General features: G+C 46.0%; 1 protein-coding gene across 6 annotated transcripts in view; it reads right to left on the bottom strand.

Moving 5' to 3' along the window:
* The window catches only part of TTC6 (tetratricopeptide repeat domain 6), a 302423-nt gene that overhangs the window by 49308 nt on the left and 226465 nt on the right, over nt 1–26650 (bottom strand). For all 6 annotated transcript variants that reach the window (XM_033953436.1, XM_033953440.1, XM_033953437.1 and 3 more), the window contains one exon: nt 16916–17056. In XM_033953436.1, coding sequence (XP_033809327.1) covers nt 16916–17056 — 141 coding nt within the window. The remainder of the gene's footprint in view (nt 1–16915; nt 17057–26650) is intronic.

Raw genomic sequence — 26650 nt, 5'->3', positions numbered from 1 at the left:
CTAAGAAGCCAACCCGGGGAGGTGGGTGGGATGTAAGAATATCTGCCTGCTGTCCTTGGATAACACCTGTTATGGTAAGTAACTGTGCTTTATCCCAGGACAAGCAGGCAGCATATTCTTAACACATGGGTGACCTCCAAGCTAACAAAGAGGGAGGGGGGATGGTTGGCCATCATGAAAATAAATTCTGTAACACCGATTGGCCGAAGTGACCATCCCGTCTGGAAAAGGCATCCAGACAGTAGTGAGTAGTGAACGTGTGAACTGAGGACCAAGTGGCAGCCTTGCAGATTTCCTCGATGGGCGTGGAACGGAGGAAAGCTACAGAAGCAGCCATAGCTCGGACCCTGTGGGCCGTGACAGCACCTTCCAGTGAGAGACCGGCCCGAGCATAGCAGAAAGCAATACAGGCAGCAAGCCAATTTGAAAGTGTCCGTTTGGAGACAGGACGACCCAAACGGTTGGGATCGAAAGACAAGAATAGCTGAGGGGATGTACGGTGAACTCTGGTACGATCAAGGTAGTAAGCAAGGGCACGCTTACAGTCCAGCGTGTGCAACGCCTGTTCTCCAGGGTGCGAGTGAGGCTTAGGGAAGAAGACGGGCAGCACAATGGACTGGTTAAGGTGAAAAGCCGAGACCACCTTAGGAAGGAATTTAGGGTGGGTACGTAGAACAACCTTGTCATGGTGAAAAACAGTGAATGGTGGGTCGGCAACCAGTGCATGCAGTTCGCTAACCCTCCTGGCAGAGGTGATGGCAATTAGGAAAAACACCTTCCAGGTAAGAAGCCTGAGCGAAGTTGTGGCAAGAGGCTCAAACGGAGGTTTCATGAGAGCTGATAGAACCACATTCAGGTCCCAGACGACAGGAGGAGGCTTGAGAGGCGGTTTGATATTGAAGAGCCCTCTCATAAATCTGGAAACCAGAGGATGAGCCGTGAGGGGTTTTCCGAGAATAGGCTCATGAAACGCAGTGATGGCACTGAGGTGGACTCTGATGGAGGTAGTTTTGAGGCCAGCATTGGACAGTGAGAGCAAATATTCCAATACAGTTTCCACCGCTAAGGAGGTGGGTTCCTGATGATGCCGGAGACACCACGAGGAGAATCTGGTCCACTTCTGATGGTAACATTGGAGAGTGGCCGGTTTCCTGGAGGCGTCCAAAATGAGGCGGACCGGTTGAGATAGATTCTCCGGAGAGGTCAGCCCGAGAGAAACCAAGCTGTCAGGTGGAGCGAAGACAGATTGGGATGCAGTAGAGACTGATGCTGCTGTGTAAGTAGAGTAGGAAACACAGGAAGAGGAATGGGCTCCCTGGAGCTGAGTTGGAGCAGGAGGGAGAACCAGTGTTGACGAGGCCACCGAGGTGCGATGAGAATCATGGTGGCGTTGTCCTTGCGGAGCTTGGACAGGGTCCGCAACATCAGAGGAAGTGGAGGGAAGGCATACAGGAATCGATCCCTCCAATCGAGTAGGAATGCATCCGGGGCCAGACGGTGAGGAGAGAAGAGTCTGGAGCAGAAGAGGGGCAGCTGATGATTGTGAGGAGCTGCAAAGAGGTCCACCTGCGGAGTGCCCCATCGAGCAAAGATGGAGAGTAGAGTCGGAGGATCCAACGTCCACTCGTGAGGTTGAAGGATGCGGCTGAGATTGTCGGCCAGGGAGTTCTGTTCGCCCTGGATATAGACCGCTTTGAGGAAGAGATTGCGGTCCGTGGCCCAGGTCCAGATGCGTAGAGCCTCCAAACAAAGGGGGCGAGATCCGGTGCCGCCTTGCTTGTTGATGTAGTACATGGCGACCTGATTGTCTGTGCACAGGAGGAGAACCTGAGGGCAGAGAAGATGTTGGAAAGCCTTGAGGGCGTAGAACATGGCTCTGAGTTCCAGGAAATTTATGTGATGACGACGCTCCTGTGGGGTCCAAAGTCCCTGGGTGCGTAGATCTCCCAGATGAGCTCCCCACGCATAGGGGGATGCATCCGTGGTGATGATCATAGAGTGAGGGGGTAGATGAAAAAGAAGACCCCTGGAAAGATTTGAGGAGTTCAACCACCATTGGAGAGATTGCTGAAGAGATGATGTCACAGATATGGGATGAGAAAGAAGATCCGTAGTCTGTGACCATTGGTTGGCGAGGGTCCACTGAGGTGTGCGAAGGTGGAGACGTGCCAGAGGAAGGACATGCACCGTCGAGGCCATGTGACCCAGGAGGACCATCATCTGACGGGCAGGAATGGAGGGATGCAGAAGCACCTGACGACAGAGGTGGAGCAGAGTTTGCTGACGATCGGAGGGGAGAAAAGCCCTCATTAGTGTGGTGTCCAGAACTGCTCCAATGAACTGAAGTCGCTGGGTGGGAATCAGATGCGACTTGGGGTAATTGATCTCGAACCCCAGGAGGTGGAGGAGAGAGATGGTGTGATGAGTAGCCTGTAGCACAAGTGGAGACGTAGGTGCTTTCACCAACCAATCGTCCAGATAGGGGAATACCTGGAGGTTGTGAGACCTGAGAAAGGCCGCCACTACTATAAGGCACTTGGTGAAGACCCTGGGTGAGGAAGCGAGGCCGAATGGTAGCACCTTGTACTGATAGTGGTGGTGCAGCACCTGGAACCGCAGGTAGCGGCGAGAATTCTGATTGATGGAGATGTGAGTGTAGGCCTCTTTGAGGTCCAGGGAACATAGCCAGTCGTGTTGAGCAAGAAGAGGGTAGAGCGTGGCAAGGGAGAGCATTCTGAACTTCTCCTTGACCAGGCACTTGTTGAGGTCCCTGAGATCGAGAATGGGACGGAGGTCTCCCGTCTTTTTGGGAACCAGGAAGTAGCGGGAGTAGAATCCCTGACCCCTTTGATCTGGAGGTACTTCTTCGATGGCATTGAGAAGGAGGAGGGATTGAACCTCCCTCAGGAGGAGGGGGGTTTGAGATGAGTGTGAAGCAGACTCTACGGGAAGGTTGTCCGGTGGAAGAGTCTGGAAGTTGAGAGAGTAACCGTGGCGGATGATGTTGAGGACCCACTGGTCCGATGTGATGACCTCCCAACGGCTGGAGAATATGGTGAGACGACCTACGATTGGTTGTGGAAGAGGTAGCGAAGGTGGATGACTGGCTATGCCCTGGAGAGAAGAGTCAAAAGGGCTGGGATTGCTTAGCAGGCTGAAGAGGCTTGGAGGGTTGAGTGGCCTGAGAACGAGCCTGTGCATGGTGTTGCTGTTGACGGGGCCGCCGAGGTTGTTGAGGAGGCGGATTGAGTGGCCTGGCTGAGAACCTGCGCTGATAAGAAGACTGAGGTCGATAAGGTCGGGCAGGCGGAGCCTTCTTTTTTGGTTTGATCAGGGTGTCCCACCTTGTTTCATGGGCGGAGAGTTTCTGGGTGGTGGAATCCAGTGACTCTCCAAAAAGTTCATCCCCGAGACAGGGGGCATTGGCTAGACGGTCCTGGTGGTTGATGTCCAGGTCGGAGACTCTCAGCCAGGCCAAGCGGCGCATGGCAACGGCCATGGCAGAGGCACGGGAGGTGAGCTCGAACGAGTCGTATATCGAGCGGACCATAAACTTGCGCAGCTGAAGAAGGCCAGAGATGTGCTGTTGGAACAGCGGGACCTTGCGCTCCGGGAGGTATTTCTGAAGGGCAGACAGCTGCTGAACCAAATGTTTCATGTAAAATGAAAAATGGAATGAATAATTATTTGCCCTGTTGGCCAGCATGGCATTCTGGTAGAGCCTCTTGCCAAACTTGTCCATGGTCTTACCCTCTCTGCCAGGAGGGGTAGAGGCATAGACACTGGAGCCCTGAGTCTTTTTCAAGGTGGATTCAACAAGAAGGGACTCATGGGGCAATTGAGACTTGTCGAACCCTGGAATAGGGATGACTCGATAGAGGTTGTCCAGTTTACGTGGAGCCCCCGGTACCGTAAGGGGATTCTCTAAGTTTTTGTAAAAGGTCTCCCGTAGGATGTCATGCACGGGGAGCTTGAGGAACTCTTTAGGAGGCTGTTCGAAATCTAAAGCCTCCAGGAAGGCTTGAGACTTCTTTGAGTCAGATTCTAAAGGAAGGGACAGGGCTGCAGACATTTCCCTCAGAAATTTAGAAAAGGAGGACTGCTCCGGTTTGGAGGTGGCATCGGGTGCCGACGGGTCCTCCTCAGATGAGGAGGGATCCTCCTCGGTACCGAGAGGGGTTTCCTCCCATAAGTCAGGGTCCCGGACCTCTGGTGCATGTCGAGACACCGGGGTGGAAGGTGAGGTATGGCGGGTTTTGGATAAAGATTTTCCAGACCGCACCGAAACGGTACCCGGAGAGGAAGACCGGCGTTGATCCCGGTCCCGGGAAGAATGACGCACTGCTTGGTGCCGAGGAGGATCCGATGTGGTATGGGAGTGCACCACTGGATGGGCATGAAGCTGCTCAGCCGAAAGAATCGGCATGGAAGTATTGATGGGTACCGCAGGGGTGGATACCGGGGGCTCGGTACGGGGCTCGGGCCGGTCTGGTACCGGAAGGAGCGGTGCCAGGATAGTGGGCAACAGGTGTTTGAGCTGTTGCTGCAATTGTTCCTGGAGTTGAGCCTTTAAGATGGCCGAGATACGGTCATCTAGGGGTGGCATCGGAACCGCTTTCTTTTTCTTCGGTTCCTTAGATGCCGCTCCACGCCCCGGCGATGAGGAGGCCGATGGCGAGGCACTCACCGAGATCGGGGCGGAGCGCTTGCGGGACCAGTGCGATGCCGGCAAGGTCGGTGTCGCCACCGTAGTTGGAGGGCGCTCAAGGGAAGAGGAAGGCTTCTTAGCCGGCTTACCTTGCGCCAGAGACGCCGATGTGGGGTCGGGCGGTGTCGAGGTAGACGGTGCCGATTCCTGAGGTACCGTTGTCGATGTCGAGGAGTCCATCGCTGACCCGGTGCCGAAGAGGAGAGTTTGTTGAATTCTTCGGTTTTTAAGGGTTCTCTTTTGGAGAGTGGCACAGCGGGTGCAGGAGTCCGCCCGATGCTCCGGACCCAAACACTGCAAACACCAATTGTGTGGGTCAGTGAGGGAGATCGGGCGTGCACACCGCTGGCACTTTTTAAAACCGACCTGCGGGGGCATGAAGGGGAAGACGGCCTCCGCAAAATCGAACCCCGAGGCCTGTATAATGGCAACAGGCCCCGCCGGGGCAAAACGAAAAAAGGGGAAAAAAAGCAAAGTTTTTTTTTTTTTTTTTTTACAAAGCAAAGAAAAAAGAAACCCGAAGGCAAGGAAGATAAAAAAATGGAAAAAAGCGCGAGCGGGAAGGCAAAAAGTGGTTTCAACGGCCGTTGAAAAAACACACGCGTCTTCTTCGCTCCGCGGAAACGAAGAAACTGGGGACCACGCACTCCTCCGTCGGGCGGGAAGGCACTCGCGCACGCGCGGTGCGGCCAACTAGAAACTTCTAGTTAAAAAGGTCCGTACTGAGGGCTCCGTCGGTGACGTCACCCATGTGTTAAGAATATGCTGCCTGCTTGTCCTGGGATAAGAAAAAGATTGCCAAGGCAACGCGATCAACTCACATTGCCTTTGCGATCTACTGGTCGATCGCGCTCGACCATTTGGGTACCCCTGCTGTTATGGTATCCTGTCCTGACTGAGGAAAGGGGTTTAGTCTCAAAAAACTGCCTTATTTCTATTTCCTATTTATAAACTTTAATCAATAGATACAATACTACTTGATTCTACGTAAAGCAACAAAACAATTTTTTCTACCTTTTGTCGTTTTTGCTTTAATCATCTTGTCTTCACTCTTCTTTCTAGCCAGCATCTGTCCGCTCTGTCTTCCATACAGCATCAGCCCCTTCCATCCACTGTCCGCCCTCTCCCCGTTCCATATGGCATCTTCCCTCTTTTTATGCTCCTTCAATAAACTGTCTATCCTGTGCCCCTTCTCTTCTCCTTTGTACATGATTGATTTCAGCTCTGCCACCTCTCCATTTTTCTCTCTCTGTCACCACCCCATCCCCTATGCTCTGGCATCTCTCTCTTCTCCTTTCTTTCCTTCGCACCCCACAGACTGGTATCTTCCCTTCCCTGATTCTCTAGCATCGCACTCCTTTCCTTTTCTTCCATCTCCCCCTCCCCCTCCATGCTCTGACATCTCCTCCTTCCTTTTCCCCTTCCTTTTCCCTTGGTCTGGCATACTTTCCTCCTTCCCTCCATGCCCTGGCATCTCTTCCTCCCTCCCTTCCCTCCAATCCCTAGCATCTCGTTTCATTCCCTCCCTCATCTTCTTTCTCCCTCCAGTTGGGTGCAGCAAGTCTCTCCCCCTCTGCTCCCTTTCCTCCATCTGTCACCCATGACCTGGCGTCATGAATTTCTTCAGGCAGCAGCATTCACAATTCGCTGCTGTTGCCAGCTTCGGGCCTTCTTCTCTGTCGGGTCCTGCCTTCATGGAAACAGAAGTAGGCAGGACCCGGCAGAGAGGAAGGCCTGAAGCTGGCAACAGCAGTGAATTGTAAATGCTGATGCTAGCCGAAGAAGTTCATGATGCCAGGTCGAACACCCGGGGCAGACTGCTACTCTCCCCCCCACGACCCTCCTATCTCTCCCTCCCTCCCTTCACGAGACTCTAAACAGCAGTGCTCTACTCTAAGCAGGCTGCTTCAGGGCTTTCTCCTGCCGTGATTCCCTCTGGCACGTCACTGATGAGGGAAGGAGGGAGAGATAGGAGGGTCGGATCGGGTTGGGGGTCGCCCGGGATGATGATGAGGCTGCTGCTGCTGCCAGCGAATCCAGCAAGGGTGAGGCCCCAAAGCACAGCACTGGCAGGCCCCCCCTGACTATTTCGGGCCCTAGGCCTGTGCCTACTGGGCCTATACTTTAATCTGGCCCTGTTTCCCCCCCATATGCCCTGACATCTCTCTCTTCCACTCCATGGTATGGTATCTCCTTTCCCTCCCTCCCATGGTCTTTGCATCTCTTTCCTCCTTTTCCTGATCTTCCTTCTCCCTCCTTCCCTCTCTCTCCCCAATTGGGTATAGCAGTATTTCTCTTCCCCCTCCCCCCACTGGGTACAGCAGTATCATCAGCATTTCTCTCCCCCCCCCAATTGGGTACAGCAGAAGCAGCATTTCTCTTCCCCCTCCCCCCTAATTGGGTGCAGCAGCATTACTCCTCCCATTCCTCCCCCCCCATCTCACACACCAGGCAGATTCGCTACAGACAAAGGCAAGTTGCAAGTTTCCCTTGGTCGCTGACCTATCTCCCAAAGGGCAGCGACAGAGGGAAGTTTACAACTTGCTGCTCTTGCTTACTTCGGGCCTTTCTCGTTGCCGGGTCCTGCCTTCATGGAAACAGAAAGTAGGCAGACCCGGCAGCGAGAAAGGCCCGAAGTAAGCAAGAGCAAGTAAGCTTCCCTCCGTGGCTAGCCTATCTCCCGCATGCTCCGGGGGTCTAATGGTCCGTGCCGGCTTCTCTTCTCTACCCCCCCCCCCCCGACGTAACTTCCGGTTTCGGAGGGAAGCCGGGTTCGAGTCGCTTGCTGGGGTTTTTTTTTTGTTTGTTTAAAGTCCGGCAGGTTTTTTGGCGGCTCTTCAGGCTGCGCATTAAGCAGTGGCGGCAGCAGGATTCGGCAGATGACAGCCGGGCGGGCATCTAAATTTGCTGGGCATTGCGCCCGGCTGAAAAGTGCTGGGGAGAACATTGGGGAGCCCGGGCCCCCTGTCAGCTCCGGGCCCCTGAATGCAGGACTGGTAGTACTGCCCTGATGGCGGCCCTGCTCAGGAGTCTATTGGTGGAGTGATGTGATATCTAATATCTTCCTAAGAAGTCTATTGGTGGAGTGATGTGATATCTAATATCTTCCTAAGAAATGTACAAATATCTCTCTTTTACAGCATAGCAAATGGCTCAGTAAGCTGGTGCAGTGTTTCTAAAAAATGCTTGCCCCATATCTGAAAAATGGACCTTAGAGGATAGTGCATTTTTCAGATACGGGGCCAAGCATTTTTCAGAAACACTGCACCGGCTTATTGAGCCATTTGCTATGCTGTAAAAGAGAGATATTTGTATATTTCTTAGGAAGATATTAGATATCACATCACTCCACCAATAGACTCCTGAGGCAGACTCAGTTGGGCTGCAACACGATCGTGTCGGGTCACAACATATTAATAAAAAGATATCGAGCACCAGAGTCTTCCTTCACTGTTTTCTACGTAAAACCTGGGCATATACGCACTCTTGTCCAAGCTTCACTGGCTTCCAGTACACTCCAGAGTCCTCTTTAAATGTGCCTGCTTAGCCTTCAAGATCCTACATGGCATCCTTCCTCCCGTTATCCCACTCTTCTGGAATTCCTCAAACCCTAACTCCACCAGATCCTCCCCAAAACTGAAACTATCATTCCCCTCTATCCCGTGCAGGAAAACTAGGAACATCCCTCCCCTTTAGAACCACAGAACTCTGGAACAACCTCACATCCCCGCTCAGAAATTCAAGCTCCCTCCAATCCTTCCGCAAACACCTGAAAACTTGGCTCTTTTCAAAAATCTAATACCTCCCGCTCTCTGGTACTATGTCCCTCTCTATCTTCCTAGTTCCTTTCCTATAACCCTTCATTGTAGTTCTTTTCTACCCTAACTCTGTAAACCATCTACGCTTGCGGAGATGGCGCGGTATACAAACCTAACTCTGTAAACCATCTACGCTTGCGGAGATGGCGCGGTATACAAACCTAAGGTTTAGTTTAGTTTAGCTTGGATACTCTGGTAAGGTTTAATGAAAAGTATTCATTCATAGGCCTGGGCCTATTCCTTCACAGGCTCAGAGAAGGCAAAAAATACACTCTTAACTTCTCTCTCTCAATCTAGTTAACTGCCTTTACTCCTTAGGCAGTTAACAGAATCTCACATCCAATTCAGCAATTGTTAGTCTTTGGTCAATTAACCAGTTCAAACAGTATTCTAATCGTACACAGGCTGTATCCAATATATATTTAAAAAATAATAATTTAACTAAAATCAGTTAAACTAATTTTAGTGATAAAGTGCTGTGCTCAGATCTGCTTACCAAAGTGCTCTAATAAACTTGTGAGCAGTGGTAGCTGGCTGGGACCATCATGACAGCAACTAGTCCCAAAGTATAGAAATGTAGTTTACTGTCATTTTCAAATATAACATAATGAGATTATAGCAGGATATATTTTAGAAGCATTTAGTTAGTGAACAAGGTCTGTTCAGACACACGAACAAGTTTTATCATTGTTAATAGTAATTGTAGTTACTTTTTTGTAGCATACTCCCTCCTGATGATGCAATAGCAAAACTCGAGTCGAGGGACCGGGTTTTGGTCATTTTCGGGTGTTTACATTATATTTGATTTTTTTTTATCACTAGCAGTGGAAGCTGTATGGAGAGATCTGCCTCGCCTTCAGATAAGTAAAATACTTACCTGTTATTGCTAGTATTTAGATGGTGGCACTTTGGGACTAGTTGCTGTCATGATGGTCCCAGCCAGCTACCACTGCTCACAAGTTTATTAGAGCACTTTGGTAAGCGGATCTGAGCACAGCACTTATAGCACTAAAATTAGTCTAACTGATTTTAGTTAAATTATTTTTAAATATATATATATATATTGGATACAGCCTGTGTACGATTAGAATACTGATTTACGAGCACAGGGAAGTTTAAATAATATACTCCCTATTGTTTGGTTTGATTTTTCAAACAGCATTTAGGTAAAATGATTGGCTTACCTCAGCCAACACAGACTACAATCATCACCTGGATACTCTCATTCACTCTCTATTCCTTCCAAGGGCTCTGCCTCAGCCCACAGCTAGAGAAATCTCTGTTGTGGAAGTCTCTTCCTTGTGAGACTCTCTTTCTGTGATCTCTCCCTTGGGAACCCAGTCTGGATCTGAAGTACTCTTCCTTACCTGTCCCTCTGACTCAGCTAGGTTGTAATACTTGCCTCAATGTAACTTACTCCTATGTTAGTGCCCCCTGCTGTCCAGTGATATAACTGCTGATTCCTGACAAAGATAAGTAACTTTTTTGTTGCTATTTGGACCTTTCTGAATATTTTCATTTGTATTGCACAGAGCACTTTTCAAGCAAAATTAAGGAGGTTTTTTTATGCCCATGAGGTATCATTTAACCTTGCTTTAAAGCTGTTTTCATGGCTGGCTTGTGCGACATAGTCTAAGGCTTTTTCCTCCTTTCATGTTTGATTGGCTCATGTATATGCAAATGGAATGATAGAAAATAGTGAAATTTAGATTTATGCACTTAATTGTGAAAGAGTTGTTGATTGGATGGGAAAGAAACTGGGCTAGTAGGACAATGATTCTGTATGAAATAACTTGAATGCATCGGAGACCCAAATTCTTCATGTTAAGTAAATGAGAAGGTTTGGGTGAATAGCCACGTCTTGAGGGCAACTTTGAATTCCTTAAGAGAGAGAATACTGTGGATATACAGTAGAGAGGAAGAGAATTCCAAGAAGATTTGGTCTTTATCTGACGTCATATTTCTATGAAAGGAAACTCTGCAATGAGAGGGCATAGGATGAAGTTAAGAGGGGATAGGCTCCGGAGTAATCTGAGGAAATACTTTTTTACAGAAAGGGTGGTAGATGCGTGAACAGTCTCCCGGAAGAGGTGGTGAAAACAGTGACTGTGTCTGAATTCAAGAGGGCCTGGGATAGGCATGTGGGATCTCTCAGAGAGAGAAAGAGATAATGGTTACTGCGGATGGGCAGACTAGATGGGCCATTTGGCCTTTATCTGCTGTCATGTTTCTATGGGCCTGTAAAGTAGAATGCCTGATGATGTGTGGACTGAAGTTGTACCTTACATGGTCCAACTGACTATTCCTTTATTTTCTTATTTTATTTATTCAATTTTCTATACTGTTCTCCCAGGGGAGCTCAGAACGGTTTACATGCATTTATTCAGGTACTCAAGCAGTTTAAATGTGGTAAATTATGTAAAATGTTTCTGGTTGTTGGTTTTATTTTTTGTGGTTTTATAATGCAGGCCCGCTCTTACTATAGGAAGCTAAGCAGGGCGGGGCTGGCTAGTACTTGGATGGGAGACCACCTGGAAATACCAGGTGCTGTAGACTGAGGAGCACTATGTTGAGCAGCAGTGACATAGTGGAGAAGGCAATGGCAAACCATTCCTCTACTCTGCAGTGAAACATCACAGGGTGGATTCCTCACTGTATGTGTTGCCATGAGTCAGTGGCTGACTTGGTGGCATGAACCATCTATCATTATTGAAATTTCAATTAAAAAAAAAAAAAGAGACATGAAAAGCAGTTCATTTACAGTGCGTGTCTCTTGCATATGAAAATTTACAGAATGCTAGCATTTTTACTGGTAACTGTGCATTTAAGTGCATAAGTGCTCATAAAACAACATAGTACTATTCTGTAACAGCATGTAAGTGGCTCTTTGTGTAAATTTAAGGTGAGTATTGACAGTTGTGGAGCATGGGAGATGTCAAACTATGTTATCCCAGGACAAGCAGGCAGCATATTCTCTCATATGTGGGGTGGTGTAATCCAAAGAGCCCGGTATACTTCAGAGTCTGAAGACTACCCATACTGCATATGTGCAAGCGCCTTGCCGCTCGACGTCAACTCCTTCAGTTTTTCATTTTCCACAGAACGGAGAAGTTGTCTCCAATTTTTCTCAGGATTTCTATTATGCATGTGTATTTTTTAATGTATATTTTAGACGTTTTTTTTTTTGTTCCTTCCCATCACTTTCGTCTAATAAAAGAAATTTTCAATTTTAAATAAATTTTCTTTTCAGGCCTGAGGGCTCCTCTAAGCTCTTTTTAGGCTGGGAGTGTCATCTCATTTTCAGCATAACATCTACCCGACCTTTGATCGTGTGTCAGCAGTTTGTACATCCATGAGCAAGACTTTTAGCAGCTTCAAGAGGTACGCTTGATGGATTATTTCAGGCAGTATCCACATAACTGGTGTATCCAGTACCTTGGCTACAGTAGAGCCTAATGGGTTGAATGCTGAGGTGGAATGGGGTTCATCGATTGGCTAGGCTCCTACCAATGAGGGGACATGGGAGTGTAGTTGGGCATTTTGAAATTTGCATAAATTCGTTAGCGTGAGGACGCTGCGGCCATCTTTGCTTTCATAAACTGATGCCAGCCCTAATGGTAAGAAAGGTTAGAAGTTTTAAGATTAGTTTATAAGTTGATGGGTGCTTAGGGCTTGGTTTTTAGAATGTTTTGATAAGTTTACAAGTACTGATTGATAGTTATATTTTGTAGGGAGGACCCTTGAAAAAGCAGGACGCGAAATATGTTGGGTCCAACCCTCCCAAATTGCACTTTAAAAAGCTGGAGTTATACATAAAGAAGAATTTCATTAAGATAAATCCATGGTTACAATTAAATTGGACATGAATTTTTCAAAACTTATTTATTTATTATGAAAAGATTAAGCATCAAGCACTGAGCACTTTAGAATTAACTGAGCACTTTAAAGTGAATGGAGTAATAATACTAGTTAGTATATAAAAGAATACAAAATTTATACTGAGCCAGTGACGATACTACCACGTAAAGCTCACCACTATGAAAGTTTATTGATGCTGTGGAGTGGTGGGGCTGAGGCTCAGAATAAGAATAAAAACAGAAAGATAAAAGGCTAGCTATTATAGTTGGCTGCACAACTAGTAGATTTTTTTAGAGGTGTTTTTGAGAAGATTGTGAAGTAATTGCCTATAAGAAAAAGAAAAATCTAAACTACTTCTTCGGGTAAATTATATAAGCAAGCATGCAAATGAATGTATTTTATAATCTACATGTGTACTTGCAAGCTTCACCCATGTTCCACTGAAACTCTGTTCTATACACATAACACAGCACAGTGCTTGTTTCATATAAAGGAGGTTTTTTGCCAATAAAGTGAACGCCTAACCACCGTTATACCACCATTTGTGGAGGTGGGAAGGCCCTTGTCTGAGGCTTTTTCCTCCATTTATAAATGGTTATATAGCCTGGACTGTGTTATTAACACATCACTTGACATTGTGCATCTTTTTTAGTGAAAGTGTTTTGATGTTTTAAATTTTTTATTCTTTTATTATAACAGGAAATAACATTTAAATTGTAAAACATCACTTGATTTGCTATAATATCATCTGGAAATCCTGAAATTTAACCACCCTTTCCATCCCTAATACATCAAAAATATTCATATATTATTTTATACATTATGGGGCTCATAATCGAAAGAGAAAAACGTCCAAAAACTGGCCTAAGTCGGCACTTAGACGAACATTTCTCAAAAACGTCCAAGCGCCGAAAATAAAAATGGGTTTTGGACATATTTCTAAACGACCTAGGCCTTCATAGTGCCGCTCAACATCCAACGCTAAATGGGGCGTTTTGGGAGGCGTGTCGAGGGCGGGAGTTGGGCGGGACGTGGGCTGGCTTAGACTTACTCGTACAGCATGTATAACCGAAAGTTATACAGCCCAGGATCGACGGAACTTGGACGTTGTGACTTAGACCATGTAAAAGATAATTCTAGACTAGACCAAAAAGATAATTCTTACCCAGTGACCTAAATTTTACATAAGAAAGCTCAGAGCGAATCTCAACTGGAAGAGAATTCCATAAACTAAGAACAGATGCAAAAAAAGCAGAGTTACATGTTGAAGCCAATTGCACCAAATGAACTGGAGGCAAAGTCAGTTGATGAGCAGATACGAAGAGGTTGTCATCATGCATTAATTGTTAGAGATTTAGCTATTTGCATTCCACAGTATCAGCTGTGCTGTTAATGGTAGCAATCACTGCTCCACATTAACTCTATGGCTGCCTTCAACGCAGTGCTGGGAATTCCCCCCACCAGTTATTATAGAAGAGCTACATATAACTCACCTTAACTTTGGCTATTAATGCCAATTAGGTGCAAAACAGTGCAATTAATACCAATAACTGGTTGTTAGCACTCAATTATTGATAGCGGATGGCTCGTTAGGCAATTAAATTGTGTGTGCATCTCAACAGCGTGCACAAATTTGGTTGCTTTATATAGAATTTGGGTGTATGTACAAAAAAGATGCACTATGGCCTGGATTCTGTATAGGACGCTTGGGATGGGCATCCTATACTGAATCGGACCTATACCTGCCTAAAATAAACCCGATTCTGTAACCCCCCCCCCACGATTGCCGGCAGGAGGGTGCCCAACCCTTCCTGCCGGAAGAACCCCCGTCCCCCACTATGATTGCAGGCAGGAGGGTGCCCAACTCCTCCTGCCGGGAGAGCCCCCCATGCGTGGACACCCACCCAGGCCCCCCCACAATAACCCCCCCACCCCCGGACCCCCCCCACTAACTGTCTTCCAACCGGCCGGCCGACAGGCCTGCCTCTATCTGAATGAGGCGGGCCTGTTTCTGTCCGGGCCATCCCACAAGATCCTAGGGCCTGATTGGCCCAGGCGCCTGGACGGGCCTTAGGTGCCTGGGCCAATCAGGCCTTAGGATCTTGGGTGTGCTGGTGGATGCATCACTGAAGCCATCTGCACAGTGCGCAGCAGCCTCGAAAAAAGCCAACAGGATGCTGGGCATCATAAAGAAGGGCATAACAACCAGAACACGGGAAGTCATCATGCCATTGTATCGAGCGATGGTACGTCCGCATCTGGAATACTGCGTTCAGTATTGGTCACCGCACCTCAAGAAGGACATGGCGGTACTTGAGAGAGTCCAAAGGAGAGCAACAAAAATGGTAAAAGGGCTGGAACACTGCTCGTACGCCGAGAGGCTGGATAGGCTGGGGCTCTTCTCTCTGGAGAAAAGGAGACTCAGGGGAGATATGATAGAGACCTTCAAGATCATGAGGGGCATAGAGAGGGTGGATAGGGACAGATTCTTCAGACTGAAGGGGACTGCAAATACGAGGGGGCATTCTGAGAAACTGAAGGGAGAGAGATTCAAAACAAATGCAAGGAAGTTCTTTTTCACCCAAAGGGTAGTGGACACTTGGAATGCGCTACCGGAGGAAGTGATCAGGCAGAGTACGGTACAGGGATTCAAGCAGGGATTGGATGGATTCCTGAGGGATAGAGGGATCGTGGGGTACTGAGTAAACCAACCTGGTCGTGCATCTGCAAGACCGGAGGGCTATGACTTCGATAGGAGGGCAGAACTTAAATGGGAAACCAAGGTAGCAGGGGAGCCCCTTCTGATGATTCAGACAGGCCTTGACCTGTTTTTGGCCACCGCGGGAGCGGACTGCTGGGCAGGATGGACCTGTGGTCTGACCCGGCAGAGGCACTGCTTATGTTCTTATGTTCTTATGAACCCGAGGTGGGCCTGCTGGCCAAACGGTTAGAAGACCCAGATGGCCAAAATTTCATGGTTAATGGGGGGGGTTAATGCGGGGGGGGGAGGGGGTCCGGGGAGTCAGCATGTGGGGGGGCTCTCCTGACAAGAGGAGTTGGGCCGCCTCCTGCTGGCGATCGTAGTGGGAGGAGTGAGGGCTCTCCCGGCAGGAGGGGTTGGGCACCCTCCTGCTGGCGATCGTACTGAGAGTAGGGTGCTCTCCTGGCAGGAGGGGTTTGGCACCCTCTTGCCTCATTCATTCGGAGGGAGGGGGGGAGACTGGCAGCCGTGGCCACTATATTAATCACGGCAGGGAGATCCTTTGCAGCGATAAATATAGCGGCACGTCTACTGCAATGTAGTCCAGCATTTTGCTGGCCTACATTGTAAGCGTCTCCCACTCTACTAGGGAGATGTGTAGGGCCACCTAGGTTCGCCTAAGGCTACCACCTAGCCTTAGGCGGGCTTGCGGGCCTCCCTAAGCTCCCGGAGAGCCTGGGGAGCATTTTTTAAAAAAATGTGCTTCCTGTTTGGCTGATAAAACAGCTGTAGGACACCTACAGCTGCCTACAATCGGGACGCAGTTTACAGAATCTGGGCCTATGTGCACATACCTCCTAATTCTATATATGGTACTCAAAACTGTGTGTATAAATTTGAGCGCATGTCCAATTTGTTTGTGCAATTTAATTGCATAAGAAGCAATTAGCACTGATAATTAGCACTATCAATCAATTACTCCCCCGAAATTCACAGGGGTTCCTGAAACAGCAAATATGTTTTTTATTGGCAGGAGAGAGAAGCTGGGGCACCGAGGCAGGAGAGAGCAGCTGGGGTGCTGGCGGGTGCAAAATCACTCCAACCGCCTCTTCCTGTTGCTAAAGTCAGGCTACACCAATCAGGAGCTGCTTTGACCTGCAGCTCCTGATTGGTGTTTTCTGAATTTAATACAGGAAGAGGCTGTCGGAGAATACTACGAATTAGTGAGTCTGCAATTCGTGAACCGCAAATTCGCGGGGGAACACTGTATTGGTAATTTGAATTTATGCACACATCTTTATAGTTACTATTCTATACAGATGGCCATATAAATCTTTACAGATGGCTCTGAAAAGGGGGCATGGCCATGAGAAGGGCATGAGTAGTGTCAGCACCATTCCTGGAATTTGCATGCAGTGTTAGAGAATAAGGCAAATCTGTGACTAATTTAGGTGCAGATTCTGGTACCAAATGCAATTGTATAAATGGCTGCCAACTTGGAGCGCTGTTTCTTGAATAGTGCTAATTTTTTCAGTGCTGATTTTTTGGGCACCATAAACAGAATGTAGCCTATAACGTATACTCTTTAAGAAAAGGGTGAACTATTATTATTATTTGCTGAAAACAAACAAAATAACATAAAAATGTTCTAGATGTCCATCCCTAATAAGTGTTCCCTTATATTTTTAGGGATAGAAATTTTGTGTTAATTGTCATAGCATGTTTTGCAATATATGAAATCAATAAGTACAATTAAAAATACTAAAATAAAGACTTCTGTTGAAATAAAAAATTGCTACTATATTAAAATAGCAGATTTAATCAGCTTACCTTAATGTAATATTTCAGTGATCCTCGATACATATATGCTCTGACACTATCAGGCTTGATTTTGATCGCCTCATTACAGTTCAGAATTGCCTTAACGTATCTTCTTTTTGAACCATAAAAGGCAGCACGACTCAGATAAGCCTTTATAAAATATAACTCGTTAGTACAGGGCCCACTTAAGGGAGAGAAATATTAAGTTGACTAAAAGGTTCTAGAATAACATAAAGAAATGTTTCCTTACTGAAAGTGTGGTACATACATGGCATGCTCTCCCAGGAGAAACTTTGAACATGTAACGTATACAAATCTAATTATTGCTGCAATCTTGAAAGTAAATAAGCCTGTCTGAAATTAGCCCTTCTGAAAGTGGCCAAAAGTACATATAAGGCTCACAAAATATGTACTTTGGACTGCTTTAAAGAGATGCATTCCCAGTGGAATTATAAAACAAGAGGAGTAAAGTACGTATGCAAAATGGTATGTTGTTGGACTATGTTATTATGTTGTTCTCTGCTAGGTTGAATGATGATCAATGACTGACATCTGGCTACAATCTAGGTACCTCTAGAAGTCATTGATTATCTTATACTACATATTTGTCTATCACTTTTCCTAGACATAGCTTATAAGCACCGTTCAAATATGTGTACATATTAATTCATGACAAAAGATGCATGTGAGAGGATTGCTGAAATAGTGCCCCTGAGGCAATGGTTCTGTCAGGTATGGATGTGTGTGTTTATTGTGAATAAGCTTTAAACAGATTAAGCTACTGTTTATACAACTACAGAAAAGTTGGTATATTTTTGAATATTTGTATTCAGCATGGGAAATCTAAAAGTGATAGACTATTGAAAGGTTATATAAACCATCAATACAGTATTAAGTACATACAGGCTGACAAATCTTGAACCCTGGGAAAAAATGACTAAAGTGCTGACATATATTTAAGAAAAATGACAAAAACAATTTTATACAAGCTGAATATCTAAAAAATATAGATCCACCAAAAGATATTCATATAATAAATTCAAAACCCAGAGACGTTTGGAAAGTTAGTTTCCTAGACAATATGGAGAAAAAACCACAGTGTTTCCCAGGAATAATCCCAGGAAACTTCTATGACAAGTATACAGTTGCCATAGAGAAGCACATCCTTGGTCTAAGAAAAACTCCGTTTAGAGTTTTTAAAAAGTTAAATAAGTTAAATAGTCAGTAATTCAAACATATACTTCAAATGTTCTTGTAAAGATAGGAAACCAGCACTTCTCCACAATTGCTTATATAGCTTAGATAAATCTCACATACCATCAAATTATGGATATAATTCTATAAAATGGTGCTTAGGCGTATATGGTACTTGCTTCATAGGCGCCAATAATTGGTAGTTATGCACAAATGTGCACTACAGTGCTGTTCTTTAAGGTAGTCATCAAGAAAAAAGGGGGGTTATAAAGGATAATTGTACAAAATCTAATTCAATAAATTCATTTACTACACATCGGTGTCTAGTTACTTTTTCATAAATTATCTATCATTACTAAAACCCATTTTTTATCATATAGAGAGCAATTGTTTTATTAACATATTTATCCCATTGTATAAATTAAGAGGCTGAAGTATCATAAAGGATGCATGGTGCTCAGTAAAGAGACCTCTTATAACTTAGATGTTATTTCAAGTCTTCATCCTGAATGCGTGTAATGTAATCATTTACTTCAGACCTCCTTCCTACCTCAAAAAACTTTTTTATTATTATGTCATTTAATTAAGTTAAAAAAATTATTAAATAATTGATTATGTAAGAGTGCAAAGTCTATCCCTATCTTTATTTAAATTAATTAATAAATATATTGTATGTTGTTAACTTAATTTAATTTAATGTCCTAACTTAAAATCATGTAATTCAACTTATCATCATTATAATATTACAACTTGAAGTCGTTTTATTCAACTTATCAATTTACTAATAAATTTAATAATAAATTCTATCATTCAAATTGATTCATTCAATCTATCAAATATGATTCAGCAGGTCATTTATGAAAATATCAAATAAGATGGGTCCAAGTACCGAGCCCTGGGGTATAACACTAGTCACTTTTTTCCATTCTGAGAACTTCCCATTTATGCCCACTCTCTGTTTTCTGTTCTCTAGCCATTTGCCTATCCATCTTAGTATATCTCCCTCTATTCTATGGCCTTGCAATTTCCTGAGAAGTCTTATATGTGGAAACTTGTCGAACGCTTTCTGAAAGTCCAAGTATACAATATCCACCGGTTCTCCACTATCAATTTATCTGTTCACTGTCTCAAAAAATTGATTTCCCTTTCCTGAACCCATGTTGACTGGCTCTCATCAGGTCGTGTGTGTGTAGGTGCCGGACTATGCTATCTTTGATCAGCGCCTCAACCATCTTTCCAGGGACAGATGTGAGACTCACAGGTCTGTAGTTGCCTGGCACTTTTTTAAATATCGGCATGACGTTCGCTATCTTCCAGTCATCCGGTATCTGTTCTGTTTTGATTGACAGGTTGGCAAGTTTTTGCAATAGTTCTCCGATTTCAAATTTCAGTTCTTTTAGGACTCTCAGATGAATTCAGGAGATTTATCACTTTTAAATTTGTCGATCTGGTGGTAAATCTGATCCAAGTCCACTTCTACTGTGGTGAGACTGTCCTGTACAACTCCCTTGAAAACTTTCACTGTGTCAGGTATTGCTGTGGTGTCTTCCTATGTAAAGACAAGACGCAAAGAAGGAATTCAGTCTGTCTGCAATTTGTTTGTCATCCTTGACGCACCCTTTTCCTTCCAGGTCGTCCAGCGGGTTTTTTCCCTTTTACATATCTAAAAAAGGGCTTGAAATTTTTGGCCTCTCGCGCTATTTTCTCCTCGTAGACCTTTTTGGCAACTCTCACCGCCTTGTGACATTTTTTTGTGATCATCTCTATGTTTGTTCCAAGCTTCAGATGTTTTCGTGCGTTTCCACATCTTAAAGGAGTCCTTCTTTTCATTTATGGCTTCCTTCACCTCTTTGGTAAGCCACGCCGGCTCTCTTTTGCCTTTGGTTTTCTTTACTTTGGACATCTGCAGAATGTAGAGGTTTTGTGCTTCCATGATAGTATTTTTCAGTAGGTACCATGCCTGTTCCACCATTATGACTTTGCCCATCTTTTTCTTGATCCGTTTTTTCACCATGGCTCTCATGCTGTCGTATCTTCTCTTTTTAAAGTTTAAAGTCGTGGTTGAGGTTTTGGTACCTTTCCCTTTTCCGATATCAAGTTTGAAGTTGATCATGTTATGATCGCTCATCTCCAGCGGGACCGTGACTTCTACTTCCTTTGCTGGACCCGTAATGCCATTTAGGACCAAGTCCAAGGTGACGTTTCCTTTCGTCGGCTCTCCTACCATCTGTTCCAGGAAGCAGTCCCCTAGCACTTCCAGGAACTTTGCCTCCTTGCCACAGTTGGAGGTTCCCAGGTCTCAGTCTATCCCCGGGAAATTGAAATCCCCCAAGATTATGACATTACCTGTCTTACATTCTTGTTTAATTTCCTCTATCATTTCCGAGTCTGTCTCCTCCCTCTGTCCCGGCGGTCGGTAGTAAAGGCCAATGTCAGCATTGTTGTGTCTGGGAATCCTGATCCAGAGGGATTCCAGCTTCTCTTTCGCCATAGTCTCTCTCATGGATTCTAATCCTTCCCGAACATATAGGGCAATACCTCCACCTTTCTGCCCCACTCTATCTTTTATGTACAGTTTGTATCCCTGTAGTACTGTGTCCCATTCGTCATTCCACTATGTTTCTGATATGCCAATGATTTCCAGTTCGTCGTTTTTTGCTATTGTCTCTACATTCGTATACATACATTTGAGTTCCCTTTGTGTTACCTTCTTGGACTTTTTAAGCTTAGCAGTATCTACTGTTTCTTCTACGGTATCCTTTTCTGCTGCTGTGTTGTCTTCCTAATTTGCTTTGTGATCGACCCCTCCCGTGTCTGAGTAGTTGTCCGTAATTCCTTCTAAGGGGCATCCTGTCGCCCGGGCCATCGACTGGTGGTCGACTGTCAGCTTTCCCCTGCCTTTAGTTTAAAGCCTTCTCTAGGGCCCTCTTCATGTTGCCTGCCAGTACTCTTACTCCTTCCTTGTTGAGGTACAGTCCGTCTTTTTTGCAGTACTTGTACTGTGTTCATTGTTCTTTTTGGTTTGTTCAATAAAAATCGTTTCAAATATAAAATCTTTAATTAAGCTCCATCAGACCAGCTTAAACCATTTCAGCACCTGGTCAGAAATTTTTTGGAGACCAAGAAATATATGGTTAGATTCACATTTGATGCCTTTGATGTCACCTCAAGGACTTCAGCAATGTCCACTGCAATATATAGGCAGTTTTAGCTCCAAATTTCTGATTTAGACACCTCAGTCCAAGATCACCTTTCCAACATCCCGTGCATAGGCAATGATCTTTTTGGAGATTACATTGAGGAGGCTACAGAAAAGATTAGAATGATTGCATGACAACTTTATCTAAAGTCTAGTCTTTGCAACAGAACAGTCATCTTATAGCAGCGATGGCGAACCTATGGCACGCGTGCCAACTGTGGCACGCGAAGGCCTTGCAGCTGGCACGCGCAGGGCCGCCATCAGGGCAGTACTACCAGGGGAGAGAGCTGAACTGGGACGATGGGGGACCCGCGGGGTTAAATATAACTCGAGCCGCGAGGCTCGTCTTCTACTCCGACTGCCCTGCCGCTCACACAGCCGATCGGAAATCTTCCCCGACGTCAGCGCTGACGTCGGAGGGAGGGCTTAAGCAAAGCCCGCCCTCCGACGTCAGCGCTGACGTCGGGGAAGATTTCCGATCGGCTATGTGTGCGCGGCGGGACAGGCAGGAAATAGAAGACAAGCCTACGCGGCTCGAGCTACATTTTGCTGAGAAAGTTGCTAAGATGGGCTGGGAGACAAACGAGGAACACAAAAGGGGGAGGGAGTGCATTTTGGACACAAGGCATGAACTTGGGAGAAAGGAAGGGAGGGAAAGAGATGCTGAGGTGGGGGAGGGAATTGGTTTTTGAACACAGAAGGCATGAACTTGGGAGAGAGGAAGGGAGGGAAAGAGATGCTGAGGTGGGGGATGGAATGGGTTTTTGGACACAGAAAGCATGAACTTGGGAGAGAGGAAAGGAGGGAAAGAGATGCTGAGGTGGGGGAGGGAATGGGTTTTTGGACACAGAAGGCATGGACTTGGGAGAGAGGAAGGGAGGGAAAGAGATGCTGAGGTGGGGGAGGGAATGGGTTTTTGGACACAGAAAGCATGAACTTGGGAGAGAGGAAGGGAGGGAAAGAGATGCTGAGGTGGGGGATGGAATGGGTTTTTTGACACAGAAAGCATGAACTTGGGAGAGAGGAAAGGAGGGAAAGAGATGCTGAGGTGGGGGAGGGAATGGGTTTTTGCACACAGAAGGCATGGACTTGGGAGAGAGGAAGGGAGGGAAAGAGATGCTGAGGTGGGGGAGGGAATGTGTTTTTGGACACAGAAGGCAAGGACTTGGGAGAGAGGAAGGGAGGGAAAGAGATGGTTGTGTACACGGGGAATAGAAGAAAGGAGAATTTTTGGTCATAGGGAGGGAGTGAGGTACAGACAGTGGCATACCAAGGTGGGGGTGGGGGCGGTCTGCCCCGGTTTTACGCCCCAAGGCGGTGCACAGCTGGCCACCCTCCAGTGTTCTCCCTAGGCTGGCAAACTGCGTCTCTTTAGCCACTTGAGTGCCACCGCCGCCATTGGGAACAGGCCGGTGCCAAGTTCTCCCTGCTTTTCCCTGTGGGGCTGACCAACTCTCGCCACCCGCGTCAATTCTGATGTCGGAGAGGACGTTCTGGGCCAGCCAATCGCTGCCTGGCTGGCCCAGAACGTCCTCTCCGATGTTAGAATTGACGTCGAGTGGCGAGAGTTGGTCGGCCCCGTGGGGAAGAGAAGCAGGGCGAACTCGGCGCCGGCCTGTTCCCGATAGCGGCAGTGGCAGCCTATTCCCCAGTGGCGGTGGCAGCATTTTCCCAATGGTGGTGGCATAGGGGAGGGCAAGGAGAAAGAAAGAAAGGGGGGGACAGGGAGCCAAAAAAAAAAAAAAAAGAAAGAGGGCTGGGTGAAACAAAGAAAAATGGGGCATGGAGAGAGAGAGAAAGACAGACATACAGAATGAAAGGGGGTATGGAGAGAGAGAAAAAGAAAGAAGGGGGCAGGGTGAAACAAAGAAAAAGTTTGGGGAGGGAATGAGGTCTGGAGGAGAGAAAGCATATAGGAGGCTGAAAAAAGGGAAGAAATATTGGATGCACAGTCAGAAGAATAAAGTGCAACCAGAGACTGATGAAATTACCAAAGGTAGGAAAATGATTTTATTTTCAATTTAGTGATCAAAATGTGTCTGTTTTGAGAATTTATATATGCTGTCTATATTTTGCACTATGGCCCCCTTTTACTAAACCGCAATAGCGTTTTTTAGCGCAGGGAGCCTATGAGCTTCAAGAGCAGCGTGGGGCATTCAGCGCAGGTCCCTGCGCTAAAAACCGCTATCGCGGTTTAGTAAAAAGGGAGGGGGAATATTTGTCTATTTTTGTATAGTTGTTACTGAGGTGACATTGCATAAAGACATCTGCCTTGACCTCTTTGAAAACCCGCAGAATATAAATGATAATTAACATTTTCTCTGCGTACAGCGTGCTTTGTGTTTTTAAAATTTTATTGTTGGTAGATCATTTTGACTTGGCCACAAAGGTAAGGGGGAGGGAGGGGAGCTGCTGAAAGAGTCTACCTTGACGTGGTTGCAGGCTTACAAATCTTTTGGTCAAAGAGTGCAGCAACAGAGAAAAGTATGTGTGTATTCGGCCCATGAATGAAATCATTAAAACATTATAAATTGCCAATAAATTGAAATGAAAACCAAAGGATTGTGAATCAAATTGATTCTCTGACAATACAAAGATTCCAACCTTTAAAAATGATGTTACATAGTTCAGGCAACTTTATAAAGAGTTTTTAGATACTAAAATCTTGTTATTAAGGTTTAATTGACGTGCTGGCACTTTGAGGAAATTCTTTGGTTTTGTGCGGCAGTTTGGGCATTCGGGCTCGAAAAGGTTAGCCATCACTGTCTTATAGCAATACTTCTAAATGCTTCTCTTACTAGTTTCATGTGTCATTATAGTTAGCCTTTCACATCCCTTCATCCTTCTACCCAGAGGCATCCTAGACAACAGAGAAAACAAAAATCTCAGTCACAATCTCAGTCCAAGCCACAGCAGTCCTTTTGACTTCCTGATAGAGAGCATTTCCAACCTCTCTCTCTCCCACCAGATCTCCCAATAGGGGGCAGGATCTACCACTCTTACCATTGTTGGACCCTCTTAACATCAGAACAATATGTTCACCAGGTGGTTATGTCCTTTGCTTACTTCAAAAGTCTATGAACCACTCTCCAAGACAGTCTCTTTCAACTACCACCAGAAGACCCTCCTCTATAAAGTACTCTCATCTCTTCTCCAGCTCAATGCAATAGAAAAAGTACCTCTGCATGAGAGGGGCTTAGGGTTATACTTCAAGTATTTCCTGATACTGAAAAGACTGGAGGTCTCCTCCCAATTCTAGACTTCCATGCTCTCAACAAATATTCAGTGAAGGAGGAATTTTGTATAGTTTCTCTGGGATCTCTATTACATCTATTAGAGAAGGATGATTGGATTTGCTCTTTAGATCTCAACAAAGTGTATACTCATATTCCAATCCTACTTGCCCACTGGAAATATCTCCACTTTTGAGTGGGTTCTCTCTGTTCTCTCTACCTACAGGGTTTTACCCTTTGCCCTAGCATCGGTTCTGAGAGTGTTCATGAAATGCCTGGTAATAGTAGCTGCAGCCCTTCACTCATGGGGGTTTCACATGTTTTGTTACCTACAGTAGATGACTGGTAGATAAAGGTTTCTTTATCGCAGCAAGCTCTGCATGCCATTAAATTCACAGTTTGTCTACTAGAGCTACTGGGGTTTTCAGTGAACTACCAGAAGTCACATTTCCAACCCATGCAGACCTTAGAGCTCATAGTAGCTCTTCTAGACACTACTCAGAGTTGAGCTTTCCTACCTCAGCAGAGAGTCAACAATCTTACCCACCTGTGTCAGAAAATCTCCACCCTGTCATGCATCTCTGCACGTCAGATGTTACATCTTCTGGATCACATGGCCTACACATTACACATCACTCTGTTTGCATGTCTGCACCTCAGAGTTCCACAATGGACTTTCTCCTCCCAGTGGTCTCAAGCCACTGTATCGCTATCTGCACAAATAGAGATGACCTCAACTCTTCATCACTCCCTCCAGTGGTGGATGCTAATGTCCAATCTCTTTGGAGACTTTCTCTTTTAGCCTCTTCCTCACCAGAAGCTCCTTACAACAGATTCTTCCATGCTAGGCTGGAGAGCCCATCTTGATGGCCTCCACACTCAGGGAGTCTGGAATACTCATGAGAAAATCACTTGCCATGAGGAGTTTTGATCCAAGATGGCCGCTGGATAGGTTTGCTGAGAGACACGCTCCTGAGAGTTTGCTCTAGAAACTTGTTTTTGGCATTACCATTTGATATTTCTTATCTAAACATTGCAAAAGAGGAGAAGAAGAAGCGCCGCTGATGCCTCATGACGCTTCAGGAGTGATGTCTTCGGAAATATAGAGGAACTCATGAGGTGCATGCAGGGCATGCTGGCATTGTCAGTGACTTCCCCACTGGCGACACTGCAGAGAAGTGGGGCTGGAAACAACTTTGAGCTCTGACATAAGAGCACCGCCCCCACATCCTCAAACCACCAGTTCCCTGTGGGTTGAGGAGCTTCCAGAAGTTGAAATGCAACCTCTCCTGGAGCAGAGTACTTTACATTTGCAATTTCCTCAATTTCAAAAACATTAGACACCCTTTGGGATCTAGTTGCTAATTTGGCTAAGACCATTAATCCTCAATTTCAACAGATAGAAGGGAGGCAGGCAAAGAGGAGCTGAGAGAGAGGAGTCAGAAGGAATCGGAGAAGCAGGGCAGGCAAGAGTGAGGGGCAGTGGCGAGAGATAGCTCCACCCACCCCTCTGATGTCAGCCAGGCACCGATCCGAAGTTCCCCCTTAAAAGGGGAGGAGCCAATGGTGAGATAACTTCGAAGCCCAGTGAGCAGGGCAGGCAGGAGCAAGTCGGGAGGCAGGCGAAGAGGAGCTGAGGGAGGGGAGTTTGGAGACATCTTTGCTCTCAGTGGATTCGAGAGGGAGGTTGATATCTCCAAGGATGAGCAGTTTGGTGTAATGGTATGCCAGGTTCGTTATTATTTCAATTATTTTCGGGACAGAATTTGATTGAGAGTTGGAAGGTCTGTATATTAGTAGGATTACAAAGTTGTTCAGTGTGGAGTTGGGCAAGTCTTCGGGTTTGCAAGCAAGGTATTCTAGATCTGGGTATGTTGCTTAGTCTAATTCCGTGATGATATAAGAGCTTTTGTATATTATTGCTAGGCCGCCTCCTCTCTAGTGCTTCCTTGGGAATTGAAGTATGTTGTATCCTTGCGGGCATAGGTGGGGGATTTCTGGGCTGTCTAGGTCTTTTAGTCATGTTTCCGCTATGAATGAGAGGTCTAGGTTGTTGGTTGTGATTAGGTCATTTAGGAGGAATAATTTGTTTACTACTGATCTTGCGTTGATATACAT

This window comes from Geotrypetes seraphini, chromosome 7 (assembly GCF_902459505.1).
Source record: "Geotrypetes seraphini chromosome 7, aGeoSer1.1, whole genome shotgun sequence".
NCBI classification, from domain to species: domain Eukaryota; kingdom Metazoa; phylum Chordata; class Amphibia; order Gymnophiona; family Dermophiidae; genus Geotrypetes; species Geotrypetes seraphini.
Note: the sequence above shows the minus strand (reverse complement) of the source record. Positions and strands in the feature narration are given on the sequence as shown.